General features: G+C 47.9%; 1 protein-coding gene across 1 annotated transcript; it reads left to right on the top strand.

Moving 5' to 3' along the window:
- Positions 1–9,044: 9,044 nt before the first annotated feature.
- Positions 9,045–17,303, top strand: PCARE (photoreceptor cilium actin regulator; the record flags this gene model as incomplete). Its single annotated transcript, XM_080711347.1, is given in 3 exon segments — positions 9,045–12,637; positions 17,134–17,245; positions 17,247–17,303. Coding segments are annotated over 3 exon segments (3,762 nt in total).
- Between the last annotated feature and the right edge of the window lie 586 nt (positions 17,304–17,889).

Raw genomic sequence — 17,889 nt, 5'->3', positions numbered from 1 at the left:
AAGACGACATGAAGCATCTCTCCCCAAGGCTCGCTGGCCTGGCTGCTCCCCAACTCGGGCTATGGCCAGGAAGGGGACACAGGTACCTCTTTCTCCTCTCAGGGCCCGTCAGGTGAGGTCTCAGGGTCAGAGGCAGGGCAGGGAGAGCCCCACACTCACAGATGATGCTGTGGTTTCTCTCTCTACCCCAGGCGCCTGTCTGCGCTCATCCCCTGTGAGACCTCTTCTGTCTTGAACAGAGCGGAGCCTTTCACGTCAGAAATCTTGGGTTCACGAACTTTGCTTCTCACATGTTTCCAAGCAGCTTCCCTCAATAGTGGCTGCCAGGACTCTGCAGAAAGGCGCTCAAGGTACACTGAGGAAATCTCACCAACATAAGGAGAGAGCAGAGGGCATCCCAATAGAACTAGTTGGAGAGCAAGTCTTGAAAGCAGTGGTTAAGGTTAAATGAGGCCAGCAAGGTGGGCTCTAATCCAAGGTGACTTACAAGAAGAGGCGGGACTGGGAGGTTAGGCTTCCCGTCTGTCTGTCCTGACACATTGCAGACACACGGAGGGAGGACCAGGGGAAGTCGGAAGGAGGAGGTGGCCCCCGTCTGAGAGCCAAGAAGGGAGGTCTCAGAAGAGCTCAACCTCACTGACACCTTGACCTTGAGCCTCTGGCCCTCAGAAATCAATCTCTTTTTATTAAACTGCCTTATCCACAGTCCTTTGTCATGGCAGCTCAAGGAAACGAATGCAAACAGTGAAACGTGGGTCCCTTGACTGCGCAAGCGCACCTCTGGTCCCTGGGCCTCGGAAGCTCGGCGCTCGCTTGAGGGCACCCACCCCCTCTCAAGGCGCCCACAAATTCACCATTTGAGGGGGGTGAAGAAAAAAACTTAGTATCATGTCAGCCAGTTCATTTCCATTTTGTGATTCTTTGAAACAAAAAAACAGACGCTGAGATCCCGGAGAGGCTGTCAGTTAGAGTTATCCATCTTGAAATATGGCCACTGTTTTCCTGTTTCCTAGACAAAGCTCGATCCAGGCAAAACCAGGCCTCCCATATCATGTCTCTGCTTTAAAAAAAAATAATTATTTTTCTCAATATAAATTGATCAGGATATTTTCAAAATATAAACTTCTCCTTTCTAAATATGACAATAAAGATAGAAAGGAAAAGATAGAGTCAGTTACATAAGATGAAAACTCTCTGTACCATAATGCCATAAAAAATAAGGATAGCCTTTTAAAAACTAGCAGTATGAGTGAGTAAACAGGCAAGATGTTTATATCTTAAAAATTAATAAAATAAAAATAAACACCCCAATTTAAAAAAGAGGATACCTATAGGTAATTCCTAAAATAAATTATGCAAATGACCAACAAAACACATTTTATAAATTATACAAACTCTTTAATAAACCAGTTAATGAAAATTAAAATGAGATGCCATTTTTTCCATTATTAAATCAGCAGAGACTTTTTTAAAAGCTAACGTCCAGTTCTAGTAAGCTTGCAATAAAATGGATATTTTTATACCATTGCTGGGAATGAATAGTAGTATAATCTTTCTGGGAATAAATGTGACAATTTGAAGAAAAGTCTTAAAAATGCTTATTAGCCATGGTGGCACACAGAGTAATCCCAGTACTTGGGAGGCTAAAACAGGAGGATCACAGGTTCGAGGACAGCCTCATCAACCTAGGCAGCCTTGTTTCAAAATAAAAATAAAATAGGGCTGGAGGTGGAGGTTGGAGGTAGAATGCACCCGGGTTCAATCCTCAGTACTCCCCCAAAAAAACTGCTTATATTCAGAGAGAGCTCCAACTTCTTATCTGTGTCTGCACATCATCACTTACTTGCACACTGGATGGCACAATGGCACATCAGGCAGACACCACAGTGATCAAGGTCAACACCGACAGTCATAAATGATGTCGCTAGACTGCACCCTTGAAATGGTGTGATGAAGATGGCACAGAACCTCAGTGACCTTCCTTCCAAAAACCCATAACTGCAACCTCAGTCTAGTCATAAGAAAAACAGCTGACAAGTCTCAATTGACAGCTGGGTGTGGTGGTGTACATTTATAATCACAGCACTTGGGAAGCTGAGACAGGAGGATCGACGTTTGGCAGACAGCCTCAGCAACTTAGCAAGACCCTCTGCAACTTAGTGAGACCCTGTTTCAAAATAAAAAATAAAATAGGGCCAGGGGTGTAGCTCAGACATAGAATGCCCCTGAGTTCAACCCCCAGTGCCACAAACACACACATGCGTGCACGCGCACACACACACACACACACACACACACACACACACACATCTCAGTTGAGGGATACACTACAATATATTTGACTGGTACTCCACAAAACTGTCACGGTCATTTAAAAAAAGGAAAGTCTGGGAAGCTGTTCTAAAAAATAAAGTCTATGACTTTTATTTTGGTACTAGAGGTTGAACTCAGGGATATTCTACCTCTGAGGTATACCCCCCACCCCTTTCTATTTTTTAATTTGAAACAGAATCTTATTCAGTTTTTGCTGAGGCTAGCATTGAACCTGTGATCCTCCTGTCTCAGCCTCCCAAATACTGGGATTACAGGTGTGTGCCACTGAGCCTGACTTAAATGTTTACATTAGGTATTAAAATATGCCCATAAATAAAATAGGCTGCTCAGAAGTAGAATGTCCCTGAGTTATCCTTAATCCCCAATACTACAAAAGGGAAGGAGGGAGGGAAGGAGGAAGGAAGGAAGGAAGGAAGGAAGGAAGGAAGGAAGGAAGGAAGGAAGGAAGGAAGGACAAATTTTATGTAGGGGGAGAGTCTGTATTTAGTCAGATATAGGGTGAATAGATAGAAAGATAGATAGATAGATAGATGGATGATATATAGATGATAGATAGAAAATAAGTTTTTATTTTCCTTTAAGCTTTTCAGTATTTCTAAGTTTTTACTTATATATTGCTTTTCTCATGATAATATACAGATAACATAAAACTGACCATTTGAGCCATTTTAAAGTGTAAGATCCAATGGTACTTAGTACATGCACAGTGTTATTCAACCACCACCACTATCTAGTTCCAGAACAAAAGGAAATCCTGTCCCCATCAAGCCGCTCCTCCCCTTCCCCCATTTACCCAGCCCCTGGTATCCACTCATCTGCTTTCTGTCTCTATGGATTTGCCTGTTTGGGACATTTCACATTAATGAAATCATATACTATGTGAGCTTTCATGTCTAGCTCCTTTAGCTTAGCCTTATGTCTGCAAGGTTCACCCATGCTGTACGATGTACCAGTATTTTATCCCTCTTTGTGGCTAATTATATTCATATATAAATATTTTTTTTACACACATATATATCACATTTTGTTTATCCATTCAGAAGCATGATGAACATTTTGGTTCTTCCCATATTTATTTTGAGTAGTGCTTCTTTGAACATTCACATACAAATTTTTGTTTAAACATATTGTATCTGTAATTTAAAAATCTATTGTTTTGAAAAGATAGTATCTATAGTCTAGAGTGTACACTATAGACTCCAGTTTATATCAGTACTGATTCCCTCTGAAATTCCCAAAGTACACTTACTTGTGTTCTATGAACCAACCATTTATTCATTACATATGTGGACTTTCTAGCCTCAACTTGACCTAAAAAGTTGCTGAGCCATATTTTTATTTTAAAAAAACAACATTGGAATGACTAATCTTTTCAATTCACAACACAAAAAATGAATTAGATAGGGTTTTGCAAGAATTGATAAAAGAGGATTTGAAGTTAACTTATGTTTTATATTTTTCTTTTGCTGGTTTGGAGGGGGAAAGTGATTTTTATAGTTTTACTCATTGTTACTACGGTTCTATATAATACTTTATATAAGGCAACAATGAAAAAAGTAAAATTTGCATTTATCTCTCATGTTAACAGTGCAGTATGTCAAAGTCTGTGGTCAGTGCTAGAGGTAGACTGGTTCATTATTTTAGATTGCTTAAGAATTTGGCAAATTTTCTTAAGTCAAACCATTAGTCATAAGCTAATTATGTGGGAATACTACCCAGAAATATAAAGCTATGAACAACGATGCATACAGAAACATGCATTACTCTTTAAAAATTGTGTTGTGGGAAAGGGGTTAATCAAAAAATTAAATGCTATGTGGTTCCATCTATATAAAATTCTACATAATACTTAAATGGCATTCGGTCTTGGCTTAAAATTGGGGCCATATTGGAGCCATCCTTTTATAATCAATTAGTTCAGGGCCACATAAACCAAAATGGGGTGGAATATATTTAACATGATAAAGAGCAATGACTAGTACCATACAAACAAATGTTGACTATACATAATTATGTGTGGGATGCCATGGTTTGACCTTTGGTATATCTAAATTTTTTAAAAGTAACTTTTGCCAGTAGAGTCTAATTTTTCTCTCCTTGAGTGTGATTGTTCTAAGTGACTGGTTTCTAAAGAACAGAACGTGGGGTGCGCATGTATGCCTCCACCATCAGTACTCCATTAAGATGTATGACTACAATGCACCAATAAAAAATAATAAAAGGAATAGAATGTGAGGAAAATGAAAGTGACTTATGAGATTAGGATATAGTAGCCTCTCCTTCCTCTCCTTGGACCACTTGCTCTGGCAGGAGGAGAGGGGGCAGCTGCCATGTTATGAGACACTCAAGCAGCCCTACGGAAAGGTCCATGTAATGAGGAACTGAGGCCTCCAGCCAACACCCAGCAAGGAAATGCGATCTTCCCCCAACAGCTACAGGAATAAGCTGCCTTGGAAGCAACAGTCCAGCCCCTGGCAAGCCTTCAGATATCTGAAACCTGGCTGGCATCTGGACTGCCACCTCACGGGGACCCTTAGCCAGAACCACCCGACTGAGTTACTCTCAAATTCCTAACCCACAGAAACTGAGATAATATTTGTTGTTGTTGTTATGCAACAACAGACAACTAAAACTGAGACCTTTATACAAGGCCAGCAGCATCATAGCTAAGATTCTCTTAGGCATAAAGCAAAGAGAACAATACTACGTTTTAACCAGGGGTGCATGTATGTAACATACATAAAGTACACAACTTCACTGTACAACTCAGAATGTTTATATCTATATATCCCCAGATAAGCACCACCCAGATCAAGATATAAACCATTTCCAGCCCCCTAAGAAATTCCTTCGTGTTTATAACCAGGCAATAGGCTCTGCCCATTCTTTTGAGTTCTGAAGCCACACATCAGTTTTGCTTGTTTTTGAACTTCACATAAATGGAATTTTTCTGAATGTGTCTTTCTTTTGTGTCTGGCTTTTTTCACTCATCATAATAAATTTTAAACTTATGCATGTTATTTTATGTTTTAGTAGTTTGTTTTTTATTGCTGGGTAGCATTTTACTGTGCAATTTATCAAGTTTATCTCCTTCCCTATTGATAGATGTTTAGATGTTTTCCAATTTGAGAACATTATGAAGAGTTATGAATATTCCTGTACCAGCTTTTGTTTTGTTTTGTTTTGTTTTTGTTTTGTTTTTGTGGTGCTATGCACTTAATACTCCTGGGTAAATCCTCAGGAGTAGAATTGATGGGTCATAAGGTGCACATTTGAATGTCAATTTTCCAAAGGCAATGCTATTTTTGCATTTCCACCCTAAAGAAGTCTTTTCGCTTTCATTTGAAACAACCCCAGTCTAAAAAGAAAAAACAGAAGTGGGTCTTAATGGAAAAATGAAAGGCAATGTATAAACAACTTCCTCAATTATTCCTAATAGTCAAGAAAACCAGTCTAAAAGGTACAGAAGTATCTGACAGCTCATCCTCCAGGCAAATGCTTGGATTCTGATAATATGTTTCAAAATAATTTAAGCCACTTAGAACAAACGTTTTCACAAAGATAATTCAAGCAGGAGCCCAAATCCCAAGAGGAGAAGAATTTACATAAAGCATTCTTTACATGAGCTTTTCACTCAGTTCAACGCAAGATCCGAAGGGGAAAGAAGTTTCCACACACAGCGCTCCTGTTTACCAGCCAGCCCAGCACTGTGACAAATGAAAACATCTTGATGCCCAGCACAGCTCGCCTCTAGGCACGGATTCAGCTAGTGTTTCCCCTGAGCTCTGTGTCAAATAAACAGATCGGAGAATGTTATTAATGATGCACTCTGGGGCATCAGGCTGTGGTCGGCATCAGACTTCACAGCCCCAGCAGCCAGTATCCAGCCTGCTCCAAGCCCAGGAGGTGGCTCTAAGTCTTTACTGTTTCCGAGACATCCTGCCATCCACAGTGCTGTTATTACTGGTTGTCCAGGGTTCAGTAAGTGCAAATGAAGGCACAAGCCAGAATAGCAACTCCCATCCAAGCAACTTCAGGAGAGACTCAATGCAATATTTTTTCTACTACAAGACTCCCAAATTGGCAGCCACCTAGCTGTCCAAAAAAATGAGGATTAATTCAATAAGAATTTCCTGTAGACTGTAGAAATCCTTGTAAGAACAGAGAAATTACTCAATGAGGCCTTAGAAAAATCCTGAGGCAGCTATGTCCCACACACAGGGCCATCCTGCGTGAGCACACGCGCGCACACACACACACATACTCACACACACGCTCACACAATGATGAACAGACAAACAGATTTAGAGGGCCACAAGACCAACAGTTGGCAACTACTTCCAGATAGTTTGGGATAGGACTTGGGTTTGGTTCTGAACAAACCAATAAATTTTCCTATTATTTTATTTGTATAAGTGGCCTACTATCCAGGGGGAAAGGAGTGAAGAATTTTTATCTTGAATGCCTATCATGTGCCAGGCACTGGTTCAAGCACCTACCAAACACCGATTGACTTAATCCCCACAAGAGTTCAGTGAAATAGATACAATTGCCCCCATATTATTATTATTATTATTATTATTATTATTATTATTATTATTGTACTGGGGTTCCTGGAAGCCCTTCTACCTCTGGGCTACACTCCCAGACCTATTTTTACATTCTTATTTGGAAACGGTCTCCTAAGCCAGCGCTCGTGGCTGGCTTAGAACCTGCGCGATCCTCCTGTCTCTGCCTCCCAAGCGCGGGGATTACAAGCATGCGCCACCACGCCCAGTGCCCCCATATTATTTTTCATTTTTATTTGTGGGTACTGGTGATTGAACCCAAGGGCATTCTACCTCTGTACTCCTGGCCTTTTTTTTATTTTGAAACAGGGTCTCCCTAAGTTACTAAGGCTGTCTTCAAACCTACAGTCTTCCCACCTCAGCCTCCCAACTACCACTGTCCCCATTTTAAAGATGACCTCTGAGCCAGGCACAGGGACACATGCCTGTAATCCAAGTACTTGGGAGGCTGAGACAGGAGGATTGCAGGTTTGAAGCCAGCCTCAGCTTCTTAACAAGACCCTGAACAACTTAGTGAGACCCTGTTTTAATATAAAAAAAAATATGAAAGGGCTAGAGGTATAACTCAGTGGTAGGACACCCCTGGGTTTAATTCCTAGTACCAAAAAAAAGGAAGAAGAAGAAGAAGAAGAAGAAGAAGAAGAAGGAGGAGGAGGAGGAGGAGGAGGAGGAGGAGGAGGAGGAGAAGAGGAGGAGGAGGAAGAAGAGGAGGAGGAGGAGGGGGGGAGGAGGAGGGGGGAGGAGGAGGAAGAAGAGGAGGAGGAGGGGGAGGAGGAGAAGAGGAGGAGGAGGAAGAAGAGGAGGAGGAGGAGGAGGGGGAGGAGGAGAAGAGGAGGAGGAGGAAGAAGAGGAGGAGGAGGAGGAGGGGGAGGAGGAGAAGAGGAGGAGGAGGAAGAAGAGGAGGAGGAGGAGGAGGGGGAGGAGGAGAAGAGGAGGAGGAGGAAGAAGAGGAGGAGGAGGAGGAGGAGAGGAGGAGGAGGAAGAAGAGGAGGAGGGGGAGGAGGAGGGGGAGGAGGAGGAGGAGGAAGATGATCTGTGCCTCAGCACAGTTGAATGACCTTCAGAAGTCGCCCCAGTTCGAAGGAGGAGTCGGGACTTAAACCCACACCCAGCAAATAAAGTTTAAAACGAGTTTTTAAGTGGGCAGCTGCTACTATCCTTAGCTGAGGGCAAGAGCACCAGGTTCAGCTCAAAAAGAAAAACACATTTCTCCAAGTTCGACAGCTAACAACCAAATAACTCTCCAGTACCCAGGGTTAGCTTGCTTGCCTATGAGAAATGTTTAATAAAAAGCCTCTTCCCAGGAGAGCAGGAGCTACCATGATCTGGAGTGACTGGCCATGAGCTTCATATGATGGTAAGTTTTCCTATTCCTCCCCCCCCCAAAAAAAGAAGCCCAGAGGATGGTTTTCCTGCCATCTAACCCAGTTTTCTAACATAGAGAAAAGCAGCCTGTCTTCTTTACCCACTGTCTTATTATTTTGAGACATTTCTTATCCCTGGGGTTGTGGGGTTTCCTGTCTGTTATGTGTCTGGGGGTCTCTTGTTAACAGCGGGTTGGAGCACACTCCACTGGTTTGCCCTTTTTAAACCGTGAAGGTCACTTGTCTTCCAGCGTCTGTAACAGGCAGGCCCTCGCTTCTCTTCCACAAACGCTTCTCTTCCAGAGCCTTCTGCAATTATGGCTCATTTCTCTAGGTTTCATATGGCAGGCATCTGAACGGAATTAAAAGCATAAGCACGTGCAAAAATAATCCGCTTCCCAAGATAGTAAGTGCTGAGAAGTTCTATATTAGAACACGCTGTGAGTGCTGACTGGCTAGGGCATGATTAACCTAATAGGCTTAAAGCTCCACTTGCATCTGCATCTGTCAGGACAGGAGCAAAACACAGGCCCCTAATCCCGGAGACTGAGGTCCTTGAGAATGATCCCGCCGCTGGCTCACAGCAGAGGGTTCAGAACTTAGAAGGACAACCGGTGGGCCAAGGAAGTAAAGAAAGCGGGTTCCAAGTTCAGGACTTCTATCATGGACTTCAAAGGACTCTGGTCTGGAACTGTCCGGATGGGCTAGGAAGACTCTCCTTTGTTCCTGCTTCCCAACTGTGGACCCTGGGGGCAGAAGATGACTGCGAGCTGAAACCATGGGCTGCACACCTTCGCACAGCGACATCGTCAACAGCGTGGCCAAGAGCGGCATCCAGTTTTTGAAAAAGCCCAAAGCAATTTTGCCAGGACGTCGAGGAGGCTGTGAAAGAGGTTCCATCCCTTTGCTAGTTAAAAGTTCCACCTGCTATGACTCTGGAGGGAGCCTGCCCCAGGGACGGAGGCCGGCGGCAGAGCAGCCAACTTCCAAGAAGTCCCAAGCCACAGCTGAAGGTCAGCAAGCAGGGTACAGAAAGGGACTGAGCCCGCACACCAAAAACCCCCTGTCCTGCCCGAACAAGTCACAAAGCCACGACGCTAAGGACATTACATTCAAGGAGGCCTCCAAACAGGAAAGGAAGCCAACATGCCACCGGGCAGGCAAACAGAACCATTGCCAAACCGTCCTCCCTGCTCCTGGGTCAGAAGGCAGCGTGGACTTCCCCGAGCCCCTGGTAAAGGCCCACCAGCAGGCTTACACGTACCTGCACTCCAGCATCTCCAGATACGAAGCAATTATGGGCCTGGTCCACCAGGCCAGCCAGACTCGGGAGCTGCTACAACCCATGTTCAGCTTCCTGCTGCTGTGCTTTGAGGAGGTGAGCCAGCTGTTGGGGGAGATCACCAAGGATGGAGAGGCGCTCCTCCGGGAAGTTGGGGAGGATCTGGCTTGGCCATTGAGGAAAGGAGAGAGCCGGGAGCAACCGGACCTCCTGCAGCAGCTGCTACAATACACAATTAGCAAGCTACAGGTGCTCCATGGCACAGCGGCCTCCCTCACCGGCGGCTTCCTGGAGGGCTCCAGCAGCTACCTCCACTCCACTGCAAGCCACTTGGAAAATAAGCTAAGCACCAAGAGGGGCATGGAAGAGCGCCTCCTTAGGGCTCTGGGGCAACTGGAGAGCCTGGCCAGTGGCCCTGGCGACCCTGGGCTGCAGGGTCTACCCCTGTGCTCTGAGGACAGTGGCATTGGTGCCGACAATGAGTCTGTGCAGTCCATGGGCAAGCTGGGCAAGCAAGCCAGCTGGGACTTGGCCCCAGAGGCTGCAGAATGGAAGCCAGGGATTTCACCCCAGACAGAGGCCAGGCCGTCAGGACATGCCTGGCAGCAGAGCCCACTGTGGGTGGGTTCAGACAGACCCCAGGACTGCCCACTGTCAAGGCGTCCTATGGCAAAGGTCCAGCCAGCAGCATGGGGGGAAACAAGGAGCCGAGGCCCCTCCAGCACAGGCCCGGAAACTGTCACCTCCAGGCCTTTGGAGGCAGGCAAGAGTGCTCCCTGCGACTCCTCAGGGATGGTAGTCCCTATAAAAATGGATCTTCCTAAAAAATCCAGGTTATTGGATGGTCCATCCCTTAGTGAAGGCGCGTACAGCAGCTCAGAGGAGGAGGAAGATGAAGTTGGCGGCCTGAGTCCGTGCACAGGGAAAAGAAATTCTCCAGGTCCAAGGCCTCAGTCTTCACCCTCTATCCAGAAAATCCCATTTCAGTCCCACTCTAGGAAGCTCAGAAACCCCCAGGCCCAGGAAATGATTCTGAAGATGAAGGAATCCATCAGTGAAAGGATCAAGTTTGTCCCTGAACCCTCTGGGCACCAGGACTGGGCTGAGGAGGAGGAGGAAGAAGAGAAGGGGACAGTGGTCCCACCAAGACCTAGCACGGTCAGTGGCAGCAGGAGGGCCCTCAAGGGGCAGAGGAGGTCCCAGTCAGAGACAAGCCTTAAGAGCCACAGGGAGGGCCCCACGCTTCAGGAGCTGCGGAGGGTCCAGAGAGACCTCAGCCAGAGGCTGGAAGCCTTTTACACCCTGGGTGCCAAACGGCAGGGGCAGGGTGAGGAGCAGCTCCTGCAGCCCCGAGCCTCTGCTCGGTGGCCCAACAGCTGCTGCAAGGTGTGCCCCAGCAGCACCACCAGCAAGCTCAAGGCTTCCCTCACCCACAACTTCAGCATCCTGCCTAGTCAGGACAAGAGCATTCTGCAGAAATGCAGTCCCCACTCCGAAGGCCAACAGCCCTGGCCAGGGAAGGCTGAGCCACTGCCAGATGCCATTCCATCCGGTGAGAAAGATGGCGCGACTCCTGGGGACAGGGACTGGAATGTCAGGGGCTGTCCCACCAGAACATCAGTCAGGAAACTTATTGAAACCTTCAGTCCCGCTGAGAGCTCAAAGACAATGGGGGACGCCAGGAACTGGGGGTCAGGCCCCTGCCGCCGCAAGTGGGGTGTCCCCATCATGCCCCCTAGATTTCCCATTTATAGGGGACTTGCCCCTTTGTATCCTAAGCCCCAAATTTCTCCAGCAGCAGGAAGAGAATTTCTCAAAGTGGGCACAGGCTGGAGGCCCTTGGCACCTATCTTTCCCCCTCTGCCTCCAGCAGGATCACCTAATAGTGAGGCCATCCCCTGTGACCCCGAGGGGGACCCAGAACATCTCCCTCCACCGCCTCTAGAAATCCTCATGGATAAATCCTTCACTTCTCTGGAACCCCCAGAAAGCAGCAAGCCAGCAGGGAGCTCCCCAGAAGGGGCCCCAGCACCAGGGCTGGGAGGGGCTGGCCCTGCCAGAAGAACATGGGCTTCCCCAAAGCTGAGAGCCTCCATGAGCCCCATTGACCTGCTGCCCAGCAAGAGCACTGCCAGCTTCACCAGGCTGCGCAACTCAGGGCCAGGCAGTGGCCATCCCAGAAAGCCAGCCGTGGACCTGAACCACCCGCAGGCTGCGAGCCCAAGCCCTGAGGATGAGGGTGGGGCTCAGAGCCAAGCACAGGCAGAGAAGACTGCAGGCCTTCCCAGGCATCACCGGAAGGCAATCCCTGGCCACACCAGCCCCACATCTGGGCAAAGCAGGACCTTGGAGCCTGGCCTGGCCAGACCCACACGAGGACCACGTTCGCCTGAGGCTGCCAGGCAGAGTCAAGGCAGAAGTCCCCCGGCGGGCAGGAAGGCCTCTCCCGCCAGAGCGCACGGGGCGCCCCAAGCAGACAGGAAGCAGCGGAGCCTGCCCTGCTCCCAGGGACCTGCCCAGCCCCATGCTCCCACGATACTCAGCTCCCCTAGCCCCCCACTCAGCTCTGGAGCTCCCAGCCCACCCATGAGCCCACCAGCCACAATGAAGCAAACATCTCCACCGCCCCAGCACAAGCTGCCCAGCCCACTCCCAGGGAGCCCACAGGCTCAGCAGAAGGTCTCCAGCCCTCCCGCCCAGTGCACAGAGGCCAGCCTCCCTTCCTGTGCTTTCTCCCCATCCCCCCCAGTGTCCCCCTCTCAAGGGCACAAAGTGAGGCAAGACTCAGAAGACAGTGAAGCCCCTGCAGCCAAAGCACCTGGGGACACAGGTTCCATGTTCTGCCCGGCCTCCTCCTCTGTGTTGGAAGCTAAGTCAGCATCCTCAACCGTGAACCTGCTGACCCCGCCCCCACCAGAGCCAGGGATGGTGCAACCAAGGGCAGACTCGCAGAGGAGACCAGCTCTGTGTGCCCTCAATCCTCAGCCTTTTGTCAGAAGGACAGCTCCCAGCCGCCCGGGTGTCCGACTTCAGCTGCCAGGCTCCGGTTTCACAGGCTGCTCTTGGGACTCCCAGCCCGGCCAAAGCAGGTAAGGAGCGGCCTCCACCACCGCCCCTCGGTTACTTGGATGGAGAAGAAAACAGGGAGTGTGCCCGTGACTGTCTAGGCCCAAAACTTTCAAACTTTGCTCCAAGGGAAGAGGTGAAGCCAGGTTCTTCCCCACTGGAAATGTACTTCTATCTGGTGCGTGCTTGGGTCCCTAAGAAAGTTGAAAAGAGGCTTTGCTGTACTTAAAAAGAAAAAAGTTTAAAACAACCAAGTTAACCCTACACCACACACCCCTTATTTTACTGATACGGAAACTGCATTTTACACCCCTTATTTTACAGATGTGGAAATTGCATTTTAGAGATGGAAAGATTTCGCTGACACCATGTCTGGACCCAGCAGCTGGATTCAGTTGTTTTTTGTTCCCTGGGTTCTATGACTATCTGGTATCTAGACCCCTTGAAACACTTAAAAATTACTGAGAACCCAAAAGAGCCTTTCTGAATACAAGCCTTACTTACCCATTTTACTGTATTAGAAGGTAACACTGAGAAATATGCAAAATATCTTTTTTTTTTTTTGGTACTGGAGATTGAACCCAGGGCATTCTATCTCTGGGCTACACCCCCAGCCCTTTCTGTATTTTTTTTTTTAAACAGGGTCTTGCTCAGTTGCTGAGAGTCTACGTTAATGAGACTGCTTTCAAGCCTGGGATCCACTTGCCTCAGCCTCCCGAGTACTAGGATCACAGACCTGCACCATCATCTCCAGATTCTTAATTATTTTTTAAGAATAAACCTGTAGGCTGAGACAGAAGTATCTCGGTTTTGAGGCCAGCCTCAGAAACTAAGCAACTTAGTGAGACCCTGTTTTAAAATAAAAAATAAAATAGAGCTGGGGGTATAGCTCAGAGGTAGACTGCCCCCGATTCAATCCCCAGTACCACAAAAATAAATAAATAAACCTATTTTATGTTAACACAAATAATCTATTCCCATGAAAAGTTTATTTTCTACAACTCCAACAACAAAAACTTAATGGCTCATTTTTGCAAATCTTTCTTGTGTCGGACCTGATAGGAAGGCAGCGGAACTCCCAGCTCTGCTTCTGTAACCAACCGTGGTGATGTCACACATGGTTGCTGTGTGTGACTTCATGTGGAAACTCAGCCCCACATTGCTGAGACCATGTGGACAGGGCAAGAAACATCTTCCTATTATGACAGAAATAGGTTTGACCTCATGGGCCCCCTGCAAGTGTCTTGTGGTCCCCACTTTACACCTGCAGAATGGCTGGTCCTGGAGATATGGCATATAAATATCTGGCTCCACTTCCCCATCATCAGAAATGCACAAAACAAGAACAAGACTTTATGACAGCTGAGCAGGAGAATCCAGGAGAAAGGCTGCAAGCAGCCCCCGCCCTTGGCTGAGTTCCCAGCATGCCTTTCTCAGCAGGGGCAAGTGACTTGCAAGTCCTTGGTCCATCCTGCAGACGGGCCTGGGCACAGAGCTGGAGAGACACGAGTCAGTATCGCCCTTGCAGAAGCACTGAAAGAAGGACTGGTGTGCCCAAGCGGTTGTTGTACAGAGCACGTGGGGGAAATGTCAGTCTGAGTCTATTAGAGAAGAACTCTTATCAATGTGTCTTGATATCAGATCAGACAAAGCTTAACCAACACCAGTTCCTGCTATCTCTGCATTGCCCACAGTTGTGTAAATCAGCAGTTAATTTCTGCCCGAGTGACACATTTTGCCAGCTTCGCAATCTGTCCAGGCATTAAAGGTAATTTTTTACAAAGTACTCGGCAGTCAATTTTAAATAAAGATATTATCTCAGGAAAGTTGCACATTATAATAGTTATATAAACTTCCCCAGCCACTTGAAAGAAATGAAATATTGATTATTTTTGCAAGAATCTTAATGTAACGTTGCTCTTTTCTTAAATCTAAAATGAGCTTCCTACAGCAGAGTGGCTTTCATCTAAGAACCTCTATAAATGTTAATGCATTATTCCTCACACTTGTTCCTTATTCGGTTATTAGATTTCTAAAACTGTGCCCTTCAGGAGAAGAGCTTGAGAGAACAGGGACAATAAAATGGCATTAATTAAAATACTAACATTTTAAAACAGCGGGAGCTATAAAATTGTTCAAGAAGAAAATAATGCCCTTCTCTCGGGTTTCTCCTCAGAATAGGGCAGCCTAAAAGGTTGTTTTATGTCCTGAATCTCAATACTTGGTGTTAAGCGGAAGGACTTGTCGCTTGTGGGAGGTGGTTGCTCAAGGTCACCTGAAAGGTCACTTAATGACTTGATCCCATTTCCCTATCTCCTAGTATGACCACACACACACACACACACACACACACACACACACACACACACACACACTCATACCTGCCCCAAGACAGCTGTAATAGCACTGAGCTTTGCCTATCTATAGAGGGCAAGCATGTTTTTCTGCCATCCTGCATCCGGCAGGGACCTGGGCATGGTTTCCCCAAGATCATGCAACAGGTCAGTGTCAGGGAGCCAGAGACAGCTGAGAACAGGCTGTTTCCCCAGCAGGGGCCTTCAGGAACCACCCAAGCCCACCATGTCTTACAGCTGAGGCAGGCTGGCAGGATGGACTGGCCTGCACTTAGCTTTGACTCCCTGTGCTAAGCACAAGCTCCTGTTTATATCCTCTTGATCCTGGGGTCCTGAGGTCAGGAACAGACCTTGGAGAGTTCAATGGCCGAGCTTCAACTGTTCAGTGAGATACCAGCCTCTAGGTCTCAGAATGTCAGGGCACTGTGTGCCCCCAAGAAGGGTCCAGACTTTCTCGTCTATGTGCAGGGCTTTTCATCTTTGCCTGAACTGATGAAGCAGGGGGGTCCTACAACCGCCCCCTTTCCGCCCCAGTCTCCTGGTTCAGGTTGTCTAGTGGCTGATGGGACAGCAGGTTGGCAACCTGCCTCCCCAGTAGTTCTAGGGGAGGAAGAACCTCCACCACAGAGTGACATCCAGAAAACCAGCCTCGAGACCTGGGCTCCATGCAGGTGTGAAACCCAGTTGGGGATGAGAAAGGTCAAATTCTAGACTGTTTGCCAGGTCCATGTGAGTCCCCGCAGAGGGACACGCCCCAGCCTTTCCTCTGCGCATGGCACTCCCCTTCTGCCAGCCCCTCCAGACAGGAACCAGAAGGCAGGTTCACAGATGAGGAGCACCCCGCATACACCTTTCCACTCCCCAGGGGGCTCAGGCAGAAGCAAGGCAGCGGCTGTGGTCCTAAGCAGCTGCAGGGCCTATGAAACTGCCGGGGGCAAACATGGATGTGTGCCCTCCACCCCGCCCCTGTTCCCACACCCTGAATTTGTTCAGAGCACAAACTTGTCCTCTGCTGATTTAGTGTCGGATGCAGAGCTGAGCTCACTTCATTATAAAGCTCATGGGAAAAAATAAACAGAACACATGGTCACAGCTAGAGAGAGGGCCCTGTGTCCTGGGGGTGCGGGGGTGCAGGTGGAGTGACTGCCTAAGAGTGCTGACCTCTCTGAGCCTCGGCGTCCACCTGCAGTATCAGAGCATGGTCCCTCGAGTCCTTTCCAAGTGGGACTTCCTATTAGTTTTACAAAGCAGCTCCAGGGTAACAACTAATTCTTGAGTACTAACTTGCCATTTGTACTCTGAGCGTTTCCACGCTCCATCCAATGTCAATATCTGTGAGTGCCTGGCGATGTGGCCATGATTAGGACTTTTATTTCACAAAGAAGGAAACAGACTCAGAGGGACTCAGCAACCTGACACAGGGCGCATGGTTGGTAGGTGGAAGAGGCAGGACTTGAACCTGGGCAGCCAGACTACAGCCTCCAGCAGGAGTCCTGAGGCCAGCCTGCCAGCAGGTAGCCTGTGTGGCTTTGGAAAGGTCCTTTTGACCGAGGCTTTCTCCCGACTTGTGATCCCTCCCCCAGTCCTGCTCTCTGGAAGCATGCCCAGTAGACTGGGGGTCCGTGGCCGTCTGTCTCCTCATGCACAACCCCTTGGCAGTGCCACTCAGCAGCTGGGAAGCTCTGAGCTAGTCAGATGCTGGGCGAGGAGGGCCAAGCAGTTTCCATTTTATTCTACTCAGGGAAAGGGTGGCAGCTGGGCAAAGCAGGCTTTTTCTTTGCTGTTATTGTTTTTGCTTTTAATTCAACTCACTAAGCCTAACCCTTTATTAAATGAGAAGTGCTTTAGAAACAAAAAGCAAATAAAGGCCCAGCTCCCAGAGCTCCTGAGGGAGTTGCTTTATTCAGAGCAGCTGAATCCTGGGCATCAGGGCAAAGAACAGGACTGAACCTGTCCGCAGTGGCCCAGGGAGCTGGTTCCCACCAGGCCTGACTAGGGCGGCAGGTGTGCAGCAAGCACAGCCCCACCCCTGCACAGGGAGAAGCCAAGGGTGAGCTGCCTGCTTGTGAAAAGGATGGGGAGGGACACGGGAGGAGGGTAAACAGGGAAGAGAGCCAGAAGGACCAGCAGAGGAGTGTCTGATCTGCCCTTGTCCTTTCTCTCAGCAGCAGCAGTGAGGACAGCCCCAAGCTGGATACAGAACCTCAGGGCGGTGGCAGCAGGGCTGTGGAGCTCTGTGTGCTGGGCCATGGGCTGCAGCCGGAGGCCCGCTCCAGCCAGAGACCAGGACAGATCCCAGCCAGAGACTCAGCCCGCGCAGAAGGAGGTGGCCTGACGGGATCACACTGATGCCAGCCACCCCCGGAGGTGCGATGTGACAGCCATACACTGTGGCATAGACTGATCATGCCTGATGTCCTGGCTGCACTGCCCGGTGGGTGTGCTAAATTTGAAACCATGGCCAATTTCAGCCCCAGAGCCTGCTCTGCCTTGGAGTTGAAAGGTTAACCAAAACTTTAGACTCCACAATGGTAACTTCTTAACCCTTCAAGTGCTGGCCTTAATTCAGCGGGGAAATACAATTATGAAATGGTTTAGCAGGCCGGGTATTATACTTGGTAATTCATAATAATCATGAAATCACTTAATCCTCGAAATGAGGACTGAAATAAATGGTGGTCTCCAATTCTGTAAATAAGAAAACCAAGAGCGTGAAAAGGAACCTTCCTCCCACCCCCAATGTCTTGCCGGAAGTCAGGCAGATAAAAAGAAAATAAAGCAAAAATCGGTACAGATGTAGCCATACCTTGAATCTATGCGCTTTTCATTACATTTCATTGGGCTCGATTACTCCTTCTCCCCACCTGCCCACAGCATCTGTAGTTGTACCAATGGTGGGAAAGCTTTATTTATTTTTTTAA

Source organism: Muscardinus avellanarius, assembly GCF_963383645.1.
Source record: "Muscardinus avellanarius genome assembly, chromosome: 15".
NCBI classification, from domain to species: Eukaryota; Metazoa; Chordata; class Mammalia; order Rodentia; family Gliridae; genus Muscardinus; species Muscardinus avellanarius.
Note: the sequence above shows the minus strand (reverse complement) of the source record. Positions and strands in the feature narration are given on the sequence as shown.